Raw genomic sequence first — 22,783 nt, 5'->3', positions numbered from 1 at the left:
CAAAGCCTGTGTTAAATCACTGAAGTGATAGAATTACATTTTCTTTATAAGATTTTGCTGTAAAAGCATAGACAGGGCCATTTATAGTTCAGTGCCATTAATTGCTTAGCATTTGGATATTAGCTTAGGAGTCTATTAATTAACTTGATAATAAAACTATTGGAATGAGAGCTGATAAAAAAAAAAGATTTTGTTTAAAAGGAAACTACCAATGATGCCTGCATGTAAGTTATAACTAAATATTGCTCCCTTACCCTTTTCTCCATCAATAGATATCAGTGATAGGTATTTTGCCTCTTTCGTAGTGCCATTTATACTGAGGAATCTACTTTAAGTTAATTGTTGAATGAATTTGAGAGGGGAGGATAAATAGCTTGTGAGAGGTTCCTTTCTCATCAAAGCAATTAATTCCCCCTTCATGACTTCCCTAACCCTGCCCTAATTGGCCACAAAACAAGTCTGTACAAGTATGTCACAATAGTGCGTGATACTTTTTTATGATTCTGAAGAAAACATAATAAATAACACTGTGCAGAGTGCATATGGCTGCTTTGTATTCAGTGGTAGTTTTATGGGAGTGGGAAGCTTGTGCATAGTGGGAACTTCATTTTTTTACGAGGTCCTTGCCGCGGGACCACATTCATCCAGTGCTATACCAGCTCCACTGGCTCCCAGTGGAGTACAGGGTCAGGTTTAAGGTGCTGGTTTTAACCTTTAAAGCCCTATATGGCCTAGGACCCTCGTACTTATGGGACCACCTCTCCTGGTATGCCCTGTGGAGGACCTTACGGTCTGCAAACAATAATACCTTGGAGGTCCCAGGCCTCAAGGAGGTTAGACTGGCCTCAACCAGAGCCAAGGCCTTTTCGGCCCTGGCCCCAGCCTGGTGGAACTCTCTGTTGCAAGAGACCAGGGCCCTGTGGGATTTGACATCCTTCCGTAAGGCCTGCAAGACGGAGCTGCTGCACCTGGCCTTTGGTCTGGGCCCAGTCTGACCCCCCTCTTTTTATGGGACTCCCTTGTATGGGACCCTGTATGTAAGTTACCTCCTTGGCTCTTTATATTGGATCATATGTGACCAGCGTGGATAGCTGGCCCTGGTGAACACTTGATGTTCCCTACCCCATGGTTGTGATTCATGGGCTGCCATTTAATTTCATCCTGATTTTAATTTTAAGCTGTATTTTAATCAATTGTTTGATTGTGTTTTAATGTATCACATATTTGGTGTTAGCCGCCCTGAGCCTGGTCCTGGCCGGGGAGGGTGGGGTATAAATAAACTTATTATTATTATTATTATAAAACATTGAGTAGTCATTTACTTGGATATTGTCTGTTAAACTGTGACTTTTACATTATATAATTAACCAGCCCATGCACAGGTTTCTGATTGCTTTTAGTATAATGTGATTATTTTAACTACAGGTACAGTTTTTGTAAGTCTTATGAACTCACTTCATGCCACCTTTTCTCTATAATATATAGTTAAGCAAGGAAGATGCCCCTGAGGAGAAAACGAACTGTTTCCTATGAAGTAGCATTTTTGGGTAACTAGCTTGATTAGCCTAGAGGAACCAGCTGTTCTTGGTGCTGTCCCCCCCTCCCTTTGTTCAGTAAGCTGTCTTCTGAGTTTTGGCTCTACTGTAAGCTTGGGGCACTGCTATGACCTCATTTACGTGAGCAAGCCCTGCAGTTCAGAGATATTCTTTTGCTGGTGGCAGACAGGCTGGTGGAGTATTCTGCTGTATGGAGCATTGAGACCCAAATTCTCTGCTTGCACAGCAAGAAATCTTAAAGAAAAAGCATCCTTTAATCCTGCCACCCCCAAGAGATTGTAATTTTGTTTAGCTGCTGAACTGATTGGTAGTGCTGACTTGAATCTGTAGTACCAGCTCCGTTTCACACAGATAAGACAAAAGTGTTTCCTCAATGACTTTTAGCAATTGTGGGACTGGAAGGAAGCCAAGAGGAGTGTGTGTTATAATTTCCATACGTGAACGGACGCAGATGACACCTGCTAATCACATTTTGGCAACTTGTATTTTGTATTTTGTTTGGCAACTGCATGGTAATGGAGGAAAGTCTTAAAATATTAAACTAGTATTGGAATGTCCATTTGAAATCAAACGAGCTCTTAAACTACTTACTATCTGCAATTCCCTTGTTTTCAATTTTCCATTTACCTGAGTATTCATATCTGTTAAGGTTCCATATTAGGGGACACTTCTTAGCTTAAAAACAGCATTTGGGTATTGCTATTAGTGTACAAACAAAATACGTGCATGGCTAGTATGTCAGAGCTGAAGGATGTAGAAAACACAACTTTTTCTCTTTAAACTATATCAAACAGAACCTTTCTCTGCTCTCTGCTAACTTGAATTTTAAAGAGGAAAATGTATAATCTATTTTGTATTCATTTATTTGAATGTATGTATGAATGTAATGTATGTAAGAAGGTGCCCTCACACTGAATATGTATTGCAGATAATTACATATGTTTGACAAAACTTTGCCTTAGGTTGGACTAGATCCTTTCCAACAATTCCGTGATTCTATGATTACAAGGATGAATGGTGTTAGATACTATTCAGAAAATGGTATTCAAGAGCAAGTGCCTTCTTTACTATTCACATGCTTTAAGTAAAGGAATGCACTCCATATTACATATATATTTCGTTTACATACACATGTTATACAACTGTCAGCCTTCAGGTTAGAAAGGCAGGTTGGAAATGGTAAAAATGAAATCTCCCAGTCTCCTTCAAAACTGAGAGTTATGCTTAGTATTATGCTGTGACCTTCAGCATGATTTGTTTTCTTGAGAGGAAGTGGTTATTCTGTCTATGATTATGTCCAACGAAAGTGGCATATACACGAACAGTTTAGGATATATACTTTTTCTGTTTAATTATTAAGTTGTCTTTGAATTTAGCTTTTTCAATTGTTTACATTTTTTCTAGCTTGATTGTAATATTTGAATGTCTTGAAATAAATAATAATGAGAGGTGCACTCAACTGGTAAGGGTTGAAATTAGCCTTTTCCATGAGCACTTTTAAGATATACCTTATTCTGTATTTATGCATAGTGTATCTCAAACAGCGAACCACAGCCGTATTCGATATAAAATAATTCAAACTGTTCCTCTGATGCTGAAAAGAAGAGTATGATACAAAAAAGTGCAAAGAAAAGAAAATTCTACAGTGTTGCATGTACTTTATCACATATGTGGTGTGTGTGTGGGGAGGGTGTAGTTAGGTATTCCAAGAGGGGGAGACAATAGGTTGTTGCTCCTGCCATGGCCTCAATGTGGTTCAGCCTTCGAATAACCAGCTGTTGTGTTTTTCCTTCAATTTTTTAATATAGTCTCTCCTGTGGTTGCCCATTTGGTCTCAGAAGCCAGGGGCGGCTCCTCCTCCTCCAGAGAGGTCTAGGGGCTTTGTTGGCTTCTGTAGGAGACACCACCCCAGTTGTCTGCAGTAAACAAAAGACACCTATTAAGAATGAGGAGAATAAGGCAAGGATGGGGAGCCTAATGCTATAGGCAGAACTAGGCAAGAACTCCACATAGCAGCAGGAAAAGGTCAGAAACAACATTTACAGACTGAGGTGAGAGGATTTGCAGTTGCCCATCAGTATTTAGAAATGAGCTTACTGAAAAGTGCTGCTCTAATACTGAATAGAGAGAAGAGAATATTTCAATATGTTAAAAATCCAGAAAACTTCATTTAGAGCTTTTAGTACTTCTAATCTTGCCCTTTAAGTTGAATACCTTCGCCTCCTGTGATACAGCATTTGGTCAGTCAGCGATCATGACTTCATTTAAAAACCTCTCTGCCCTTTTAAAATTTTAAAACAGTTTTCTCCAGGCTGGTGGATGACAAATTAGATAAAGCAGACTTTCTTATCTTTTCTGCTCACATTGATTCAACATCTCCAGTGCAGTAGCTTGTAAAACTCTTTTCATTCTAATTATCATTAAATGTATTCCTTCAATTGAAATAGACTTTCCCCATTTTTTTGCCCCACTGACACCCCCACCGCTTAAAAAAACAGATTACAGTATTCTTTTTTCTGTGGAGGGTTTTCACTAAGGATCAGAAAGCAAAATGAGACCTAGGATTTTTATTGCCAGGTATGTTTGGCACAAACACCCTTCTGATACAACTCACAAGAGCAGTTACTGATGTCTGAGAAATTATATTTATTAGCAAGACACTTCATGTGAACAGAAGTCTAAATTATATTTGAGGATTTGTGACTTAACACCCCCACCCCCCGCAAGGACTGATGTTTTAAATGCTGTGTTGTCCCAACACATTTTTCATGAACTATTGATATAAGGAACTTTCCTAAGTCAGGAATTTCACTCCAGGAAGACTTCCACAAGCAATTCTTGTGAAAAAAATAGCAATGCGGGAAGGACCTATATACATGTATTCTCATTAAACAGATTCAGATGATGAGTCACTCCCATGTTCTTGCAAGTAGACACATGCAAAATTATTCAGCAGGGTTTGGGACATGTGTGGCATCATGTGAGGAAATATAACGTGGGAGGCAGCTTAGATGGTGTTGTGTATAGATGGGTTTGGTTTGGCAAACAGTTAACTTGTTCACACTGGAGGAGTAATGGTATGTGTATGCTTGCTCCTTTTTCACCAACAGTTCCCCCACACAGTCACTACCCCTCCAACTGCTTTTCCCATCATGGGTTTCCACATGTGACACTCCTTTCAAAACTGTAGCCTCTGGAGACAGCTCTTCATTTTTTCAGAAAGTTTGGGCTCTTCTAATACACACAGGGCTCTTAGTTTTGTAGTCCTAGGAACAAATTACCTCTTCAGATTTCAGTGTTTTCTTGTTAATGCTTTTAAAGTACAGGTTAAAAAGAAAAGGAATACATGGACACATGTATTTATAACTTTGTAGGGCTTGTTCACAACAAATGAATTGTGCTGAATGATCACAGTAAGTGACTGTAGCTTCAAATGGAAATGCTTTGATTACGTTTCAAGTGTTGGGAAAAGTTGTTTTGTGCATTAGTACTGTATGCAGTATTATGCTTCCTAGCAGTTAAGTCCTGACCTGCATTCTAGTTTTAACCCATCTTACTGACCTCACATATTGCCATTTGGTTAAAGTGCACATAGCACATTTGAGGTTTTCCAAGACAGCAGTTCTTAAGTGTTTTATGTATCATGCAGTAGCTTGTTCTCATGCTTGTTCTTTGATGAGTGACACCATTTCCTATATTATGACCACATGAGAGTCTACTTGAAAGACTTCTGAATTAAAACTGAATTCTTTCCAGTTATGATCCAGATTAGGCATCGGCAAACTTGGCCCTCCAGATGTTTTGGGACTACAACTCCCATCATCCCTGATAACTGATCTTGTTAGCTAGGGATGATGGGAGTTGGGAGTCCCAAAACATCTGGAGGGCCGAGTTTGCCTATACCTGATCCAGATGAACTGATGCAAGCAAAGCATCTGTCAACAATTGGCCTTGATGTCCCAGTGGCAGTTCAGAACTTGTACATCTTTGTATGCTAAGTTGTTGTTGTTGGCATCCATCTATCTTGGAAGACAATGGACTGCACCTCCAGAAGTGAAGTCAAACCACTGGAGAATTGCAGTGCCTTCTGTGGCTGCAGAGTCTGGTAACTCGTAACTGCTGCCTCCTGTGTTGTTTTTGGTGTGTTAGCAGCACTGAAGAGACCTCTCTGGGGCACAAGCCTGGGCTTTGTGTATGGATGTCCTAGGCTGCCCAGATGACAAGACCCTGATCCCAGCCTCACATTGGTCCTTCGTGGACCAAAGGAAAGCAGAGCAAGACATTTGGCACCATCCAAACTCATATAAATTCATTACAGTGGTACCTGGGTTCCCAAACGGCTTAGTTGTCAAACAAATTGGCTCCTGAATGCTGCAAACCCGGAAGTAAGTGTTCCGGTTTGCGAACATTTTTCAGAAGCCAAACGTCCAATGTGGCTTCTGTGGCTTCCGATTGAGTGCAGGAATCAGAAACAGTTTCGGGAGTCGAGTAGACTCCCGGAATGGATTAAATTCGAGAACCAAGGTACCACAGTAGAAAAGAAAAAAATAAATAATTATCATTAAAGCAATTGAAAGTATAAAAACTTACAGAATAAATTAAATCTAGGCAAGTAGCATTAGAAACACCCCAATCCAGGTGTTGTATCCAACTAAAGCATAAAATCTATAAAGTTTCACCCTTTAAAAATGCCTTTCAGAAATGTGGCATATTCTCCAGATTATGAAAATGATGTAAATGTACGTAACATGCCCTGCGAGTGTACATTTTAAGGTGGATGATTCTGGAACTACAAATTACCCAGTTTAAGGATGCAGTAAATCACTTCTTTTAACAAGACTTTTGTAATTAGTGTACCAGGTGCACATATGTTGAGGGAAATGGGTAAACAATCTCACCTGATTGTGTGGGTGATCATTTTGTATTACATAGAAAGCCTGTGAGTATGATCTTGTTTGAAAAGTATGTATTAAGCTATTCATTCTGAAAGCCTCTTGCAAGCATTTTGAATTTCTCTTCCATTTTAAAATAATTTGATCTCCTCTTTTCATATACAACTTTTGATTTTTAAACATTTTTAAACTAACTCAAGTAAGAGCTATTTGGCAGTGGAACAGACTCCCCTGAGAGGTTATGGACTCTCCTTCCTTGGGGATTTTAAGCAGAGGTTGGTTGGCCACCTGTCATGGATGCTTTAGCCGATTCCTGCATTACGGGTGTCAGACTGGATGACCCTCAGGGTCCCCTTCAACTCTAGAATTGGTAAGGCGCGTAATCAAAGGAGCATTCTTTATATCTGTTATTATATCAGCTTCTTACAGAATTATTAAATGAATGAAGTTTTATTAAAGTAAATACTGCATATTCCTGCAGAGGGTTGATCCTCAGAGTCCCTTCCAACTCTACAATTCTATGGTTCTATGACTGTACAATTTTGTTTTGCCTTGTGGGATCCAAGATGGCTGGATCTAACTGGCCACCACTCAATCAAGCCTTACTAAAAAGTTACAGTGGTACCTCGGGTTAAGTACTTAATTCGTTCCAGAGGTCCGTTCTTCACCTGAAACTGTTCTTAACCTGAAGCACCACTTTAGCTAATGGGGCCTCCTGCTGCTGCCGCGCCGCCGGGGCACAATTTCTGTTCTCATCCTGAAGCAAAGTTCTTAACCCAAGGTACTATTTCTGAGTTAGCAGAGTCTGTAACCTGAAGCGTATGTAACCCGAGGTACCACTGTACTTAGATCTTCCCTGTCCTAGGAAGGTTTCTTCAGGAAAAGTTGCACTGTTGGTACAGAAGCACTCCACCTCATTGAGATTATAATTACCTCCACTTTAAATTTGGTTTTCCCCTGCTCTCCCCACATGCTCTTGTACCTTTTGTTCCCCGCTGGGAAAACTGGCCTATCAACATAACTTCCTCACCCCCATGGTTCCCAAAAGTGTTCTGAAGAGGCAACTTCCTTGGATGTCATCTCTTTGGTGGCAACCCTGCTGTTGAAGGCAGCATTTGCTTTTAATCCCTTGCCCCAGAAGGCCAATGCAAGCTGATATAATCAGAAACAAGGAATCTGCTAGCTAGAAACTGCAGAGTCAGGTGTGATCCACTCCAGGAGGCCAAACCCTTATTGGGGAAGAACCCACAGGTATGGCAGAAGATGATAAATTGCACTTATTTCACCTGGGTTCATGCCTGTTCTTTTTCTTCCTTTCCCATTCACTGGGGAGGGGGGCACTGTAAGTTGTTAACTGGCCTGGGCTGAATTTCAGGACAGGGTTGAATTCAATTCAGTGTGGAAATGGTACTTTTAGCTACTTCATAATTCTGTTGATGCTTCACGATACACTGTCTTTGGGTGGCTGCCAGAATAGGGAAAATCTGAACTGAAACATTTAGCTATTTATTTTAAAGTGAGTTTCTGTGCCAGTCATCCATATTTCACTACCTTCCAGATTTTAAATATGCACACTGAGTCAATCTGTTTTGTGCATACACTAATTTGTATATAAGGGCAATGTTATATCTTTGGAAATGTTTCTCTCCCCATGTACCCCCACCCCAAAGCATTAAAACTTATTCAGGTGCTACCATTATTGAGAGTCACATCTAAGAATCTTTCAGTGATGGCATCTACATACTGGCATAACGCCCCCATTCATAGCTGATATGCCTCTTCAGTCGCTTCTTGTGATTACAGAATATTTTTCTTTTCTACCAAGAATTTTTGTACGTCTTTAAATACTAAGAATTCCATTATTTTCTGTTCTGATCGAGGTTTTAACATAGTTTGGTTAATGTTTGTTTGTTTTTAAAGGTCTTTTAATGTTTTCAATCTAAGCCACTGTGGAGGCCTTGTGGCTGAAAAGCAGGACAATAAAAAGAAAACCTTATTGTTGCAGTTTAAGGGAATTCTGGGATGTAGGATAGTCTGGAATGCAAGTAAGCCACACCCACTGCAAACATAACAGACCAGGTGAGAGGCAGTGGATGGAACTGTGGAAAAACTGATGTGAAAACTGAACTTATACTTTTATTGTATTGTAAGTATAAGTATAATTTCACATAACAGACTTTATGTGAAACTAGCAAAAATTTTGCAAGACGCAATCAAATACCACCTGAAAGCCCTGTAAAAACAGCAAGAAAAGGGACAGAAAGATGGATTAAACAACTGCCCAAATGCAGCCTATGTCTCACTTTAACATGTTTACACTTTCAGGCATTTCTTGCTTTCCAGAGTATTAAAAATGTTTTGTAACAAGCAGTAGATGGACAGGTCAACCAATTTACACAATAGCTTTATTCTGAAATGCTTGATCATGAAGGGGTTTTCTTCTTCTTCTTCTTTTAATTAGAAACTACTGTATGGGGTAATTGGAAATTAGAGTAGCCTACAGGATGTGATTTTTCAATTGCAGTTAAAAGTAAACAAACCTGTGTTTGTGTGTATGCGCGTGCAGTTCATCAATGCAACAATTACTTATGGGTGCAGTAGCTCTACTACAGAATTGCTATACCCACATGGACCACCCTACTTCTTTCAGAGAGGGAAGCAGATCTACATGTGCATTCCTTTGCACATATTAACCCACTGTCAATATGAAATGAATGATGTTGCCTATGCATGCAGGAGTACTATGTGCATCAGAGCTAATGTGGAATTTGGAATGGTGCAAGAATGTGATCCATGATTTAAAACCAAAACCAAAACGTGGTTAACTGGGCTGGAATTCTAGCTCAGCTGCAGTGCAGATTATAGTTCTTTGGGTGTTTACTGCTAACAAACTGACTAGCTGTATTAAAGTCTCTACAGTAAATGAAATTGTGTAAAAACTATTGAGTTGTATTTTTAAAGGTAGTGGTTTTTTAGCCTTTTTAATACTCTGAGTTTCTGCTACCAAACATCTATTATTTTTATGTTTTAATTGCAGCAACTCTAAAGACTTTTAAAAAGTTGTTTTCTCACTGAATGAAGAGCTAGATCTGAAGAAATTAAAGCTACAACTTTTATAAAGAAACTCTAGCTCTCATCTCATCATAGTCCCTACACCCTTTCCTCCCCAGGTGCCTTGTGTTTGTAGCTATCCCCCTGTTCCCCACTTTGAAAGCCTGTTTTTAAATTTTCATGTCAGTCCTATTTTAATGCTTGCTTGGTTTTTTTTTTTTTTTTTGGGGGGGGGGGGCTAGAATACTAAATTAAAAAGAAAGACAGCTGGTTGAACAAATAATATAAGCGATACTATTTTCTGTGGAGGGTTTATTACAGACACCTCTGCAGTGATACAAAATAGTGAGGTTGTGTTTAAATTTCAAAGAAAAAGCAGAGGTTTGCTCATTTGTTTGCCTATTGTGAGGCTCCCCTGCATCTTTATGTTGCTTTGTAACAGGGGGAAGGCAGCTGAATAGAGGCCTTGTGTCATTTGTTGATTTTAAATCATGCTGTTAATCCAAAGGAACCTGCTGGCCCACACAGCAGGAGAACTGTGTCGCAAGCAGAAATCTGGGAGGAGAAATAGGGGGGCGTCACAGTGGATAATAATCATTCAGCCATCCACATTTTTCACCCTTAAGCCCAATTGTGTTACCCTTTGCTGGTAACCAAATGGAAGAACTGGTCTTTTAAGATTCTTATTGGCACGTACTTAAAAGTCGGATGTGGATCAAAAAGAAAGTGACCTATCAGTTTCATTAGCACTAAAAACAAAGAAAAAGTCCAACACCTACCTACCTACCTATCAATCATTATTCACATTTTTTCAAAAGAAATGGCTAATTATTTTTCTATATTTTATCTGCATTCAGATTGAAGCAAAAAGTATTTGTTTCTCTGAATCTGCCTGATAGAGAGAAGGATCCAGCTGTGACTCTATTTGGCTTTCATCTGTTTTACCAATTTGGAGACCCTCATGGCAACATCATGTTTAATACACCCAGAAAGAGTTAACTGGCTCATAGCATTGCAGGACTTGGAAGTAGCTGCTATTGGACCAGATGCTTTTGGCACCCCAGAGAGTCCTTTTTAAGGACCAGCGCAAAACTGTGAGTGCACTTATGGGGGTGCTATAGAGAAATTATTTCCTTGTACTTTCAGGCTAAAAATGTTGCATGTAAAAATAATTGTTCACGTTTAGTTGTTTATCAAAATTGCAAACAAAGACAGGAAAAAACAAATTAAGGGAGCAATCTGTTATGCAAATTTTTTTTTTGGGGGGGGGACAATAAAACAGCTTTCCTCCTTGATTGTTAAGGTGTGATATCTGTTTTCTGCAATTGGCTCTTCAACTTTCTTTGCCACATGCTAAAATAAGAGTTTCACATTCTGTTCTACTCCTTGTCTGTATAAGAACAAACCGTAAGGTTGACTGTGGTTGCAGGTAAGACTTGTAATTAATATGTACCTGGAAACATAAAGTAAAACTGGCTTCTGCATATACTAATATGCCATTATTTTTATTTATGCTTTCTTGTATTGTAGTGCAAAAGAAATCTGTCCCTAATCTATTGGGACAGACTTAGCACAAGAAGTAAACATTTTCAGTTTAATGCATCTTTCAAGTTGATGTCCCGTCCTTGAAAACTTGATATAGGTTTGGTTGACACCTTGTGGTAATTCTGCCCTCAGTTCTGCACAAATAAATCCTGTTGATTTGAATAGGGCATGCATTGGGTGCAGGGTTCCCAAAACAATTCACTTTAAAATTCATTGAAATAGAAAGCCAGAGAGAGAGACTTAGGGCACATTCTAGGCATACACAAAGGTTCCTCCTGTTTTATCCTGAATCCCCTTGTCTCACCTGAGCATATATTCTGGAGCATTAGCATTTGAGCAAACGGAGTGGAGGGGTATGTGTAAGGAATGGCCTTTTGAACTGCGTGCATACACTATGGGGAAAACTCTGCTCTGTTGAGCATTATTGACACCCTCCGTATATGGTAGAATGGATATTCCATTGGTGTTAATTTTAGAGCTTCCTGAAATGCAGCTCTTCAAGAATTATAATTGTAGTCATATGCTCTGGAATAAATGGAAAGAGCTCCTGATTAGCTCTCTCCTGTAACAAATGGTATCTTACCGAACCCTCCTCAAATTCTCTCTTACGTCTTCACTCCACCAGAAAGAAATGAGAGTGTTATCTAGTCTCGGTGCTGGAAGCAAGATTTCTGTAGAGATTCCGAGGCGCCACACATTTCAGTCCATCCCACCCGGTCCCGTCCCCATTCCTTCCCCACTCTTCCTGGGCCTGTTCCACCACTGCCTCCTTGCGGTGCCAAAAATGGTGTGTGCATCAGTGGTCGCACATGTGCCGATCGCACCCAGATGGGGAGTTGCCTGTAAATAGTTATATTTTGAGCCCTGTGGACATGTCTTGGGAGCGGAAAGTGCACCAGAATGTGTGTGTGTGTGTTAGTTAATCCCTCAATGTATAGCCGGTCTTTTCTCTCTTCTCATGAACTTTATCATACCTCCTCTCTTGCATTATTAATATATTAATATCTGTTTTATCCAGGAAATGTCTCAGGAAGCCTATGGATCCAGGTCCCAGCCCCCAATCACCCAAGGCAAGCCTAACCATGAAGAAATGAATCTAGTCCAACAAGAGAGGCCATCAAGCTTACCAGTAAGAAATTAGTTGTCATCTGGTAGAAATGTTTCATGTACTGTGTTGAAAATAATATTCTGCAGTGTAGAAATTGTTTCAAATTCTTGCTGTTTGGGGAGTTTTTCAATATCAAATTTATAATTGAATTTAAACTATAATGAGAAACAAGACAGTAAGGATTTAGCTCATATATTCAGAGAATTCCTTCATTCTCAAAGATAACTGAATAATCCCCATTCATTTTCTGTATTGGATGTTGGATATTTAAGATATACACATTTAACTAGCTATGCAAGAATAATATTTCTCCTTGCATATGTTCACATCTGTTGTGCTAAACATTTATCACCAAATTGGTGTCTGAAGGAAGCTGGAGTATACTTAAATATTCCTGCGTTAAAATTGTACCACTTTCTGCAGTGCTTCTTAACTTTAAAAACCAGCATTTGTGTAGATGACCTTTCAGTGTTTTAGATGCAACATTTCCAATTATGGAAGATTTGCACAATCATGCTTTCCATTGGATTGTTGCAGATAGCCTGATCATTTAACTTGGTAACATGTCAACTCATCACAGTCAAGCTAATACTGATTGCATGGGGGGCGGTTAAAGAAGTACTTTTATGTGATATTCTTGTCATATTATAATTACCTTATTAACTTAGTTGAGTGAATCTGTTCTTGATTGACAATATGGAAAACATTTTTGGAATGATAATTGGATAATACTTCTTATTTTGTGAATTAGTGAGAAAACAGTGATGATGTTGAACAGTGATGATGTTGAAATTTTAAAAAGGTGATATGCTTAATAATAGCAAATTTTAAGTTGTATCTAAAATGAGAAGTTGTGTTTTTGTGTGTGGCAGCCCTAGAAAAGTTTACTAGAAAGCAAATCTCTTGAATTTAGCAGGCTTTACGTCCAAGTAAATGTGGGTTTTTCGGCTATAAGAACAGCCAACTCCAACTCTTACTTATCTGGTGCTTATGCTGTTGTGCTTGTTGGGGCTGATGGGAGTTGAAGTCCAAAGCATATGGAGAGCACCAAGTTGGGAAAGCTGGGTCACAGTAATTGTTTTCAGAGTAGTGTGGTTTTACGTAGTGGTGGGTTTTGCTGGGTCATTTCATTTTTTGCTAAGAGTCACAGATAAGTTGGGTGCAATATTTTGTTTCCATTATTCAACTGCCAGGAACAAAAGTAAAAATTAGCAAAATAGTATCTATTTTCAATTCATTTCTGACCACATTTTTTCATGTATGTTTTTAAAAACAAAGTTTACAAAAGACAAATTGGTTAAAGCTGAATGCTTGCATATTGACCTACATAATTTAATAGGACATATATAGTCTTTAATAGTCTGACTATATATATTTCAGACTGTTAAAAATTTGTTATGGTTACAGAAAACACAGCTTCTTTCTCTGATTCCATTCAATGTAGCACTTGAGTAATTTGGAATCACCACAGAGCCATTAAAAGAATGCTTTGCAGAGGTTTCACACTTAAAAAACCCTTAATTTTACCTGGAAAGCCTTAAGTATTCTACTGAAATTAGCGAGACTTTGATGAGCTGAGTTTGGCCGAATAACATGCTATGTTTCATCCCCAACTATGTTTAATTTTAAAAAGCAAGAAAATAAGAGGGAATGAGTTACATAAAATATTTCTACTTTGGGGACTTTTTGTATGGGCTTTTAGTTTCCCCGTAATAATTAGTAAATAGCTTTTTTATTATTTGTATATGTTTCATGTTTGTCACTTTGTATCACACTTTCTTCAATAATTCTTAGTAATGAATTATTTTTAGGACTAAGCTAATGCAGGGCCTAGTTCATGAAAGCATCATATATTGCAAAAGGGATAATCCTCATATTGGCAGTTGTTGGAGGGACTGAGAAATGGAGCAAAATGTTCACCAATTAAGAATGAGGGCAGAAAATTTGCCCTCATGCTATAATTAGGTGTCCTGGCATCCGATCTCATATGCTACATGGCATTGTGAGAAAGCCTAATTAAAGCGAAGACAGTCTTTCTGGCCCTTATTCTGATTTAGCTTCATGGGCTCATTGCCAAAAATTACAGGGCCACAAGTTCTGGTCACTACAATTGCTGATCAGTATTTCTGCCTGTTTGGGATGGGGTTGGGCCCTTGATGAATATGATTTGATGTTTAGGAGTGCCCTTTGACCTGGTCTTGCTAGTAGATGTTCAACTGATGTTTCATTTAGTGGGGCACTTGTGCTGGGATTTCTGGGGCTACTGTCTTCATGTCAGGAGCCTGTTCAAATAATATTAGAAAGAATATGATGTATTTGGTTTGAAACTGTCAACAAAAAGTAGATCAGGAACAAAAGCAAAATATGTGAAATTACTTGAAACTGTTAAAATTAATTTAAAAATTATCCTTCAGTCTTCCAATTTGCTTTAGCTCCTTGAAAATGCAGAAAATCTATGAAACAATATACACAGTGGTACCTCCGGTTGCGAACGGGATCCGTTCCAGAGGTCCGGCTGGATCCCGAGGTTTCCGCAACCTGAGGAGCTCTGTTCTGCACATGCATGCGCGGTGAAACCCGGTCCAGTACTTCCAAGTTTGCCAGTTTTGTAATGTGAAGTTTATGTAACCAGAGGGTTGCGTAAGCCGAGGAGCTACTGTACAAGTAAAAGAAAAACACACAGGAAATGCCAGTGTTGCCTACTAAAAAAAGGAGCCACCTTATTTTACCCAAATAGTAATGCATTTTTTAATTCATCTGAGCAGGCCAACTTCTTTCTCCGATGTATTTGGGTAAAATAGTGTAGGCAATAATCCAAAGGATTCAATGGCACTTTTGGTTGTGCAAGAAAAGACGCTATGATTTGTGCCAACTCCTCCTTTCCTCTGCAGCACTCCCCTGTGCTGTATCTAATACTATTTCTAAGAACCCCCCAACTCTAAATACCAGATTTTCGGGGTACATTGCATGCTTCAGTTGAGAGGAGGTGGTGGGAAAGTGACATTCTACAAGCAGAATTCTTCACACGGTTTTTAGGACCCAAGCTACAATGTGGCTCCTGTCGAATCGTGGATATATTCAGCAAACATTTCCGTGAATATTGCAGCAATTTCAGGCAAAGATGCTATTATGATCATGGGATTTTTCTGCTGGCTATATCACCGATTTAACCAGCTCATACATTATGTTTCCCCACAAAATCACTTACTCAGCTATGGACTGGACTGCATCAATTCTAAGCACTAGAATGCAGAATTGGGGGAGAAGTGCGCACATGAGCTCAGCTGAATACCTGATAGAACAAGTAAACTTTGAAAATCACAAAGTAGCTTAGTGGTTCCTCCAGATGATTGGCTGCAAACCACTTTTGGGTATGTGCATACTTTTCTGTCACCTATACATATGTTTGTGTGTGTTTGTGTAAAAAGTTAAATATACTTTTAACCAGTGCTATTTATTTCTAAAAAAATGTTTAGGGCTACAGTGGTACCTTGTGTTACAAACACCTCAGGTTATAAACACTTTGGGTTACAGACTCCACTAACCTGGAAGTAGTACCTCGGGTTAAGAATTTTACCTGAGAATGAGAACAGAAATCGCACGCTGGCAGCAGCGGGAGGCCCCATTAGCTAAAGTGGTACCTCAGGTTAAGAATGGTTTCAGGTTAAGAATGGACCTCCAGAACGAATTAAGTTCGTAACCCGAGGTACCACTGTACTCTCATTTTCCTACTCATATTGAAATACTGCCCCTCAATGAGGCCAAACTTATATTCACAAAATGCTTAGGGGTATGCATACCCCTGCGTCCTCCCAGAAAAAAGCACTGCTTCTTACTAAAGGTAAAGGGACCCCTGACCATTAGGTCCAGTCGTGGCCGACTCTGGGGTTGCGGCGCTCATCTTGCTTTATTGGCCGAGGGAGCCGGCGTACAGCTTCCAGGTCATGTGGCCGGCATGACTAAGCTGAAGTACATCTAACTGAAGCAATCCCTTCTTATTCCCTTGCCTACCCATGCCTCCATTCCATCCCTTAATGTGTAGTTATCCTGCATTTATTTTAGATTGCAACCCTTGGAGTAGAGACCTGACATACCTGTTTTTTGTAAAGTGCTCTGTGTGTGTGTGTGTCTTTGTGTCTGTGAAGATATGTAGGTCTCCTGCCATTTGTACCATCCGCTCCTTGGAAATCTCGCCCTGTTTTTCTCAAGGTTTCTCTCTGAATTTCAGGGGACAGTTTAATTTATTTCCTTCAGCGAAGAACCAAACTCATTTAATTATATAAACACAAGATACTACCTTATAATGGTGAACTAAAAAATATGCACTGTTTTACTTGGATACTTAAAGAATTGACCCACATTCAAAAGAGTCTAGGTCAAACTGTGTCCAGATAACTGAAGAATAAAAGGAATAATAATTTACTATGATGTTGGACAAGCCATTAAGATTAGCTAATAAAAGTATGGTTTGTTTGTAGCCATTTGTTTCCAGCCCACATTAGAAATTCATCTGCTTTGAATTTAACAGGAACATTTGTGCCAGGATTTTTATATACAATGTGTGAAGGAAATGGAACAACTAGTGAACTGTCTAGCTGTGCTTGCTTGCAACACAAACTTTTAGAAAACCTCTCTGAAGGGTGAGAGAGCATTCAACTCTGAGAAATGTGTTTTTAAAATAAATCAGTGCAGTGCAGTACTGATCAAAATGCATTAGACATCTCTTTGCTTTTTAATGTATATTTATTCTTTGGTTATTTAAGAAAAATGGCCCCAAGAAGTATATTATGCTGAGAACCCATTTAACTTACAATATTATCTTTTTTCCAAAAGTATAATTACTTTGACATAATTTGAAAAAGAAGTTATCTAACAGTACAATTACTAACTGCCCTCAAGATCAGTATTGTAAAACAGATGTTCAAAAAACTACCCTGAAAGAGACATATTTAAGTATCCCAAGGTGATATTCAAATACTATAGATTTAAACTTAACAAGGTTTTGGGAATACAGTGCAAAAGAGCCTGATTTTCAAGGTTTGCTAACAAAACAAGAAGGAATGCACAACCTTAGTAATAGTTAGATATTTCAAAATAACTATTATATTAAAATAAAAAAACTCTCACGGTGAGATGTGGCTGAGGATGATTTCACAGAAAACTTTTGGCAGTCCTTTAGATGAAGTTATTTTTAAAATGGTACTATGGTGTCAGGACAGGACAATTTTCAGTAAGCAAAAGCTTTTGAGCTTGACTTGATTTATTTTGTTAGCCAAATGAATACTCCCGCAGGTGAATGAAGAAACAAAACAAACAACTAATAAAAATTCTAGTACGGTTTACGGATGTTATTGCTGATTTGCAGAAAGGTCAGCAAGCTAGCTCTTGATAATGGAAGTTAAATGCAACCTGCAACTGATACATGAATGGCGCTTGGGTACCAATCACACCCCTGGTTATTTACTTCTGTTCCTTTCTTGAGCTGAAAATAACTATTTGGCAATATGGTAAATTAAAAAAAGAGGAAACTTTTGATGGTGTAATTTTTGTGACTGAAATTTTCACATTGTTTTTGCTCAGTGTGGAATGAATGGTGTTTACCCCCCATTCATTTTGCTTGCTCCAGCAATGTTGTAAAATAACTGAATGATCTGGTTTTCCTTTGTTTGGGTCAAGAAATTTTAGCTGAAAATTGTTACTCTGTGAAAGAAGATTATTGACTCAACAAGCCTTCAATTTTCACTGAATAACACTCCCACCCTCTAGCTTCAGGAACATATTGTGCATCCATTCTATTTTAAAGTACAGACTGTAATTTAAGACTGAGGCACTTTGATGCCCCACTGAACTTTGTTTAAGCCTGGAATAAAAGAGGGGGAAAGCTTTAAGCTCCAAGGAAAGTGACTAAGCTTTCCCAAGTGATTTTCTTAGCTACTATACTATAGATTAAGAAAAAGTTAGAAAAAAAAATAATTTTTTCTTTTCAGAATACAGCTGATTTTAGCTTAAGTTTCACAAATAAGGCATATTTGTGGGAACATATTATCATAGGAGAATCTATTGAAGGCAGATAATTTAAAATCATAACTGTAATGGATTTCTAGAGACAAGACATTGCTATATGCTTCCTGGAAAGGCTGGTCATGGAATCAACTAAAACAAAATGATCCTGGGCTGCCCAAGAGGTGATGCACAATACTATCAAATTCAACTTCTGTATAAGTGGAAAGTCACACAGAAAGTCCATCAAGTTCGCATTTAATTTCAAGGGAGAACTTTTCTAAAACAGGATATGATTTTTTAAAAAAAGAAATTTGAAAGGAAAAATCATGTTGGTCATATCTTTTTGAGATACTTGTGGTGGGATTCAATTAATGAGTCCCATCCTCAAGGACTTCTGCTGGTGGAATAGGGCTTTGCTCCCTATTCTTCCCCCAAAATTGTCTCTGGAGGGGGTCAGGAGAATTCCCAGAACAGTGGGTGGGGGGAGTAGAGGGGGATCCTTCCATCTGGCAAGCCAAATGCTTGCCCTGAGGATATCCTTAGTGTGACATTTAATTCCTTTTTTGGAGGTTACTAAAAAACACAATAATAAAAGCTCTGGTAGAATATACACCACAAATTAGGAAATATACCAAAAAGGATGCCAGCGTGGTTAACGAACACATCAAGGAAGCTATAAAAAGCAGGAAAGCTTCCTATAAAACCCAAAATCTTGCTGAGAGGCTAACAAAACCAAGCACGAACTCTGGCTACTGATTATGAGGTAGGCAAACAAAGACTTAAAGAAGCGTGTTTCAAAAATAACGTTATTAATATATTCCTACAAAATAGTGGAACTATCCTTAAATAATTACAAATAGAGAAGACCGCAGGACCATTAGATGACTAGGAGATGGAAGGAATGCTAAAGGATGCTAGAGATATTGCAGAGCAGTGGAGTGAATTATTTTCATTTGTGCAGTGGAAGATGTAGGACAGATAACCAACAAGTGAACCACTTTTTCCAGGGAGAGCATCTGAAGATCTTAGTCAAACTGACATGACAAGAGCTAAAGTTCTAGAGCTGGGAAACAATAAAAGTTAACAAATCACTGCAGACAGATGGCATACATTCAAGTAGTTCTTTCAACTAGTTGTTGCAACTAAAATCAAACTCCTTTCTGATCTTCCAATAAATTGCAAAGTAGTCAGGAAATTGCATAATGCAGTCTAAAGTCAGTACTGGCTCAATTGGCACAAAGCATTATTAAAGATAAAATTATTAGCATGTAGAACAAGATATCTGCAAAGAGCAGTCCTGCCTGCAAAGAACAGTGTGTCAGCAAGCATGTGAATAGGGAAAGATCTATATATCCAAAAAGGCTCCTCGTAAGAAGTTACGGCAGGATTAGGGAAGCTGCAGTCCTCTAGATGTTGTTGGGACCACAGCTCCCACCATCCTTGACCATTGCTCATGCTGGCTAGGGCTGATAGGAACTAGAGCCCAAGAACATCTGGAGGACCACAGGTTCCCCATCACTAACTTAAGGGATAAGAAGCTTTGTCCTTTTGTTGATCAATAAAGAACAGGAAGCAGAATGCAGGAGTAAATGCAACGGAAGTAATTAATCAGTGGAGTTCTCTCAAGGATCTGTTTTGCGTCTTGTACTATTAACTTGCTCATAAATTGTCTGCTGTCAGTGGTGAGCAGTGATGTGGCCAGGTTTGAGAGATGAGACCAAATGATCCAGGCTGGCGAAAACCTTAAGCAGACAACAAAGAGATCCATTTTTTCCAGACTCAGCAAATGAGCACCCAAGTGACAAATGTGGCTTAGTATGAGTAATACACATTGAGGCAAAAAAATCCAAATTTTGCATGTATACTGATGAGGTCTAAATCAATTAGTGTGTAGCTAGGAAGGAGATACTGAGGCTTTGCTCTATCAGGGCTCTTTCCATGTGCAGTTGACCAATCGTTGGAACGCATCCAATCCAAATTTCTGCGCAAAATCCTGGGGCTGCCAAATTGCGTGTCATATGCAGCCACGTGTCTGGAAACTGGACAAGGACTGCTGGAAACCAAAGTGTGGCTCACCAGTATAAAATTATGGCTCTGCCTACATTTCATATCTGATCCGTTTTCTTTAACTTTCCACATGCTGGCAGAATCCCACCATTCCAAATGGCTAGCTTGCATTGAGAGCAAAATCAGAACCTATCACTCGAGTCTCTGCTTATGCTCCAACAATTGGAAACATTCCAGACAATCAAGTGCAGAATCCTAGAGATTGAATTCCAAACCCTTTGCAGTGCAGCCAATAAAACCTGTTCCCCATTGGGGTTAAGAATTCCCACCTTTGTTTGACCACTCCATATTTACACCAGCTTTACAATTCCAGAGCTCTTTCCATTACAAGAGCTCTTTCCATTGCAAGATTTAACGTCTTACCATCTGCAGTTTTGCAAGGTAGATTCTCAAAAATCTCATACTCTGAAAGACGCTGCCCTTGTGGCACCAAACAGGTCGAATCCATCACACATGTTTTATTTTATTGCCCATTTTTTCAAAAATATATGATAAATATTTGGAGGGGATTTGAAGGAGGGGATTTATCAAACTGATGATTCCAGAGTGTCTTATCTGCTGAACAATTGTAGTAATTACAATGTGGAGAATGTGGCAAGATTTTTGAGCAACACTATGAGATTGCGTCCCCATAGATCCTAAAAGGCATTTTTGTATCTCACGACGTCTGAACAGTTTTATTCTAGAGTATCTCCTACTACTTTTCGTTAACTGAGTTGTGTTCTGATCCATGTATTTTTCTATGCCAAGAAAGGAGATTGATTGATATATTTTCTGAAAAAGCATGTCTGATAATAAATGATAATAATTGAAACATGTTTAAACTAAACTTAGCCAGTTTGCATAGCCCACAGCCTTTGCATTATAGAATTGATATCTGACTAGGGGAGTAGTTAGGATATTAAGGATTTCTGTTTGACCCTGTAAGGACACTAAGCAAAATCACATACTTGAAAACTAAATGTCCGTATTTTCTGTACTGTTTGTTGTACAGTTTAAATATTCGTAATTTTCACAGCAATAAAATGTATAACACAGTGTGACTTTAATCTTAGATTTAAAAAGTAGGCTTTAACTCAGTGTATTTAGTAGAGACTCCTTGATTCAGTTTTCAGGGATCATGAATATTGTCTTTAACATGCATGTTTTATTACATTTGGATATAATTTAAGTTGTTATTTTAAAGGATTGTTTTTCATTAAAAATCTATTTTAAAATGATATCCATTTAAAATAAATGTTTTAAAAGCATTTATTTTTAACCAGCATGACCTATTGCAGTGATGCCACAACTTTTGACATAAGAAAAATTAATATTAGTTCTGAAACATTTAATTAAATATCTCTTCTTACTCATATTTATACATTCAAAAACAAACATACTGTCACCCTTCATGTTTCAATATATTCTTCTTAATCTGTTAAATATAGCGTGGTGCAATATATTTCATTAGCTTACAAAATATGGACATTAGTGCTTAACTATTCTCTCTATGTGCTAAATTAGGTTTATTCTTTCAGGCTTTGAAATGTGAGAAGTTTGCACCTTTCAGATTTAACCTCTCTGATCTATTTTTTGTTGTGGCACTACATCACATAAAAGTGCTAGGCATTGTTCAGTGACTAAAATCTAAAACAGGCCCTGCTTGTGGATTTACTCTTATGTTCACTTTTTGCCTAAAAATAACTTGGCTAGTAAAGGGTGTGTTTCAATTTTAAGCCTGTACTTTTTGTCATCTTAGATTCCCAGTGCTTCCAGTTGCAGACATGAGATGGGTTGTAACTGCATGCGCATGATTAGTATTTAACCCAGTATCTCAACATTGTATTTAGATGCTTGCTTATTTACTCACAACAAATCACAGTTCTGCATAAAGGTGTTTATTCTTGTTACTCCATGTCTTGCCAGTGCATGGGCTCTTGTGTAATTACTCTTAACACTGTCCGTTCAGCACCCGAACCCTTGACTATAGCTTCTTTGATTCATAGAACTGACTTATTCTCTGGATGCGGCCTGAGATTGTATTTGATCCAGCAGGTCAGAGGTCCTATATACCATTTCAAGCATGGCTTGGTTCCCAACCACTCTTCCATAATGGGGACTTGTTAGAAAGGGTATCCAGGTGTGCTAAGATGAAACAGCAAGGTCTCGGGGAAGCAGGGAATACTGCAGTCTTGGTGAGCAGGCTCAACCTCCTTAAGAGTGGGAAACCTCTTCACACAGTGGTGCCGCAATAAAACTGTTGGCACATTTGCATAAGCAGGGTCTGCTTTCAGATTGGATGGGAAACTACGTGTTGAGATTCCTCCATGGGGGGGGGGGGTTGGACTAAAAGACCCTTGTGGTCCCTTCCATCTCCAGTTCCATGAATCCGTGATTCTATCATTTTGCTGTATGGCGAGGAGATGTATCAGCCGCCGCCACCCCACCCCCGTCCCTTGCGTCTTTGGCAAGGAGGTATATTGGCATCTCTGAAGCCAGGAGAGACTATGGACCAGAAACTCCACAAGTTTGCTTTTTGTCGCCTTTCATGCTCCACCAATGACTTCCTCTGCAGCCAT

At 38.8% G+C, this 22,783-nt stretch overlaps 1 protein-coding gene and 1 long non-coding RNA gene across 20 annotated transcripts in view; one reads left to right on the top strand and one right to left on the bottom strand.

Annotated features, from left to right (window-relative positions):
* ARID1B (AT-rich interaction domain 1B) overlaps positions 1-22,783 on the top strand; it is a 345,246-nt gene that overhangs the window by 84,305 nt on the left and 238,158 nt on the right. For all 18 annotated transcript variants that reach the window (XM_083433948.1, XM_083433947.1, XM_083433944.1 and 15 more), the window contains one exon: positions 12,063-12,173. In XM_083433948.1, coding sequence (XP_083290074.1) covers positions 12,063-12,173 — 111 coding nt within the window. The remainder of the gene's footprint in view (positions 1-12,062; positions 12,174-22,783) is intronic.
* Positions 12,182-21,377, bottom strand: LOC310674715. 2 transcript variants are annotated; one of them, XR_014509729.1, is made up of 3 exons: positions 20,232-21,377; positions 16,247-16,369; positions 12,182-14,434 (listed from the first exon to the last, which is right to left on the bottom strand). It is a non-coding gene; the product is annotated as an uncharacterized lncRNA (long non-coding RNA). The 2 variants fall into 2 exon arrangements; XR_014509730.1 differs by having other exon boundaries at positions 20,258-21,377.

This window comes from Podarcis tiliguerta, assembly GCF_965153285.1.
Source record: "Podarcis tiliguerta genome assembly, chromosome: 3".
In the NCBI taxonomy this organism is placed as follows: domain Eukaryota; kingdom Metazoa; phylum Chordata; class Lepidosauria; order Squamata; family Lacertidae; genus Podarcis; species Podarcis tiliguerta.
The sequence above is the reverse complement of the archived record's forward strand: the minus strand, read 5'-3'. Positions and strand labels throughout refer to the sequence as shown.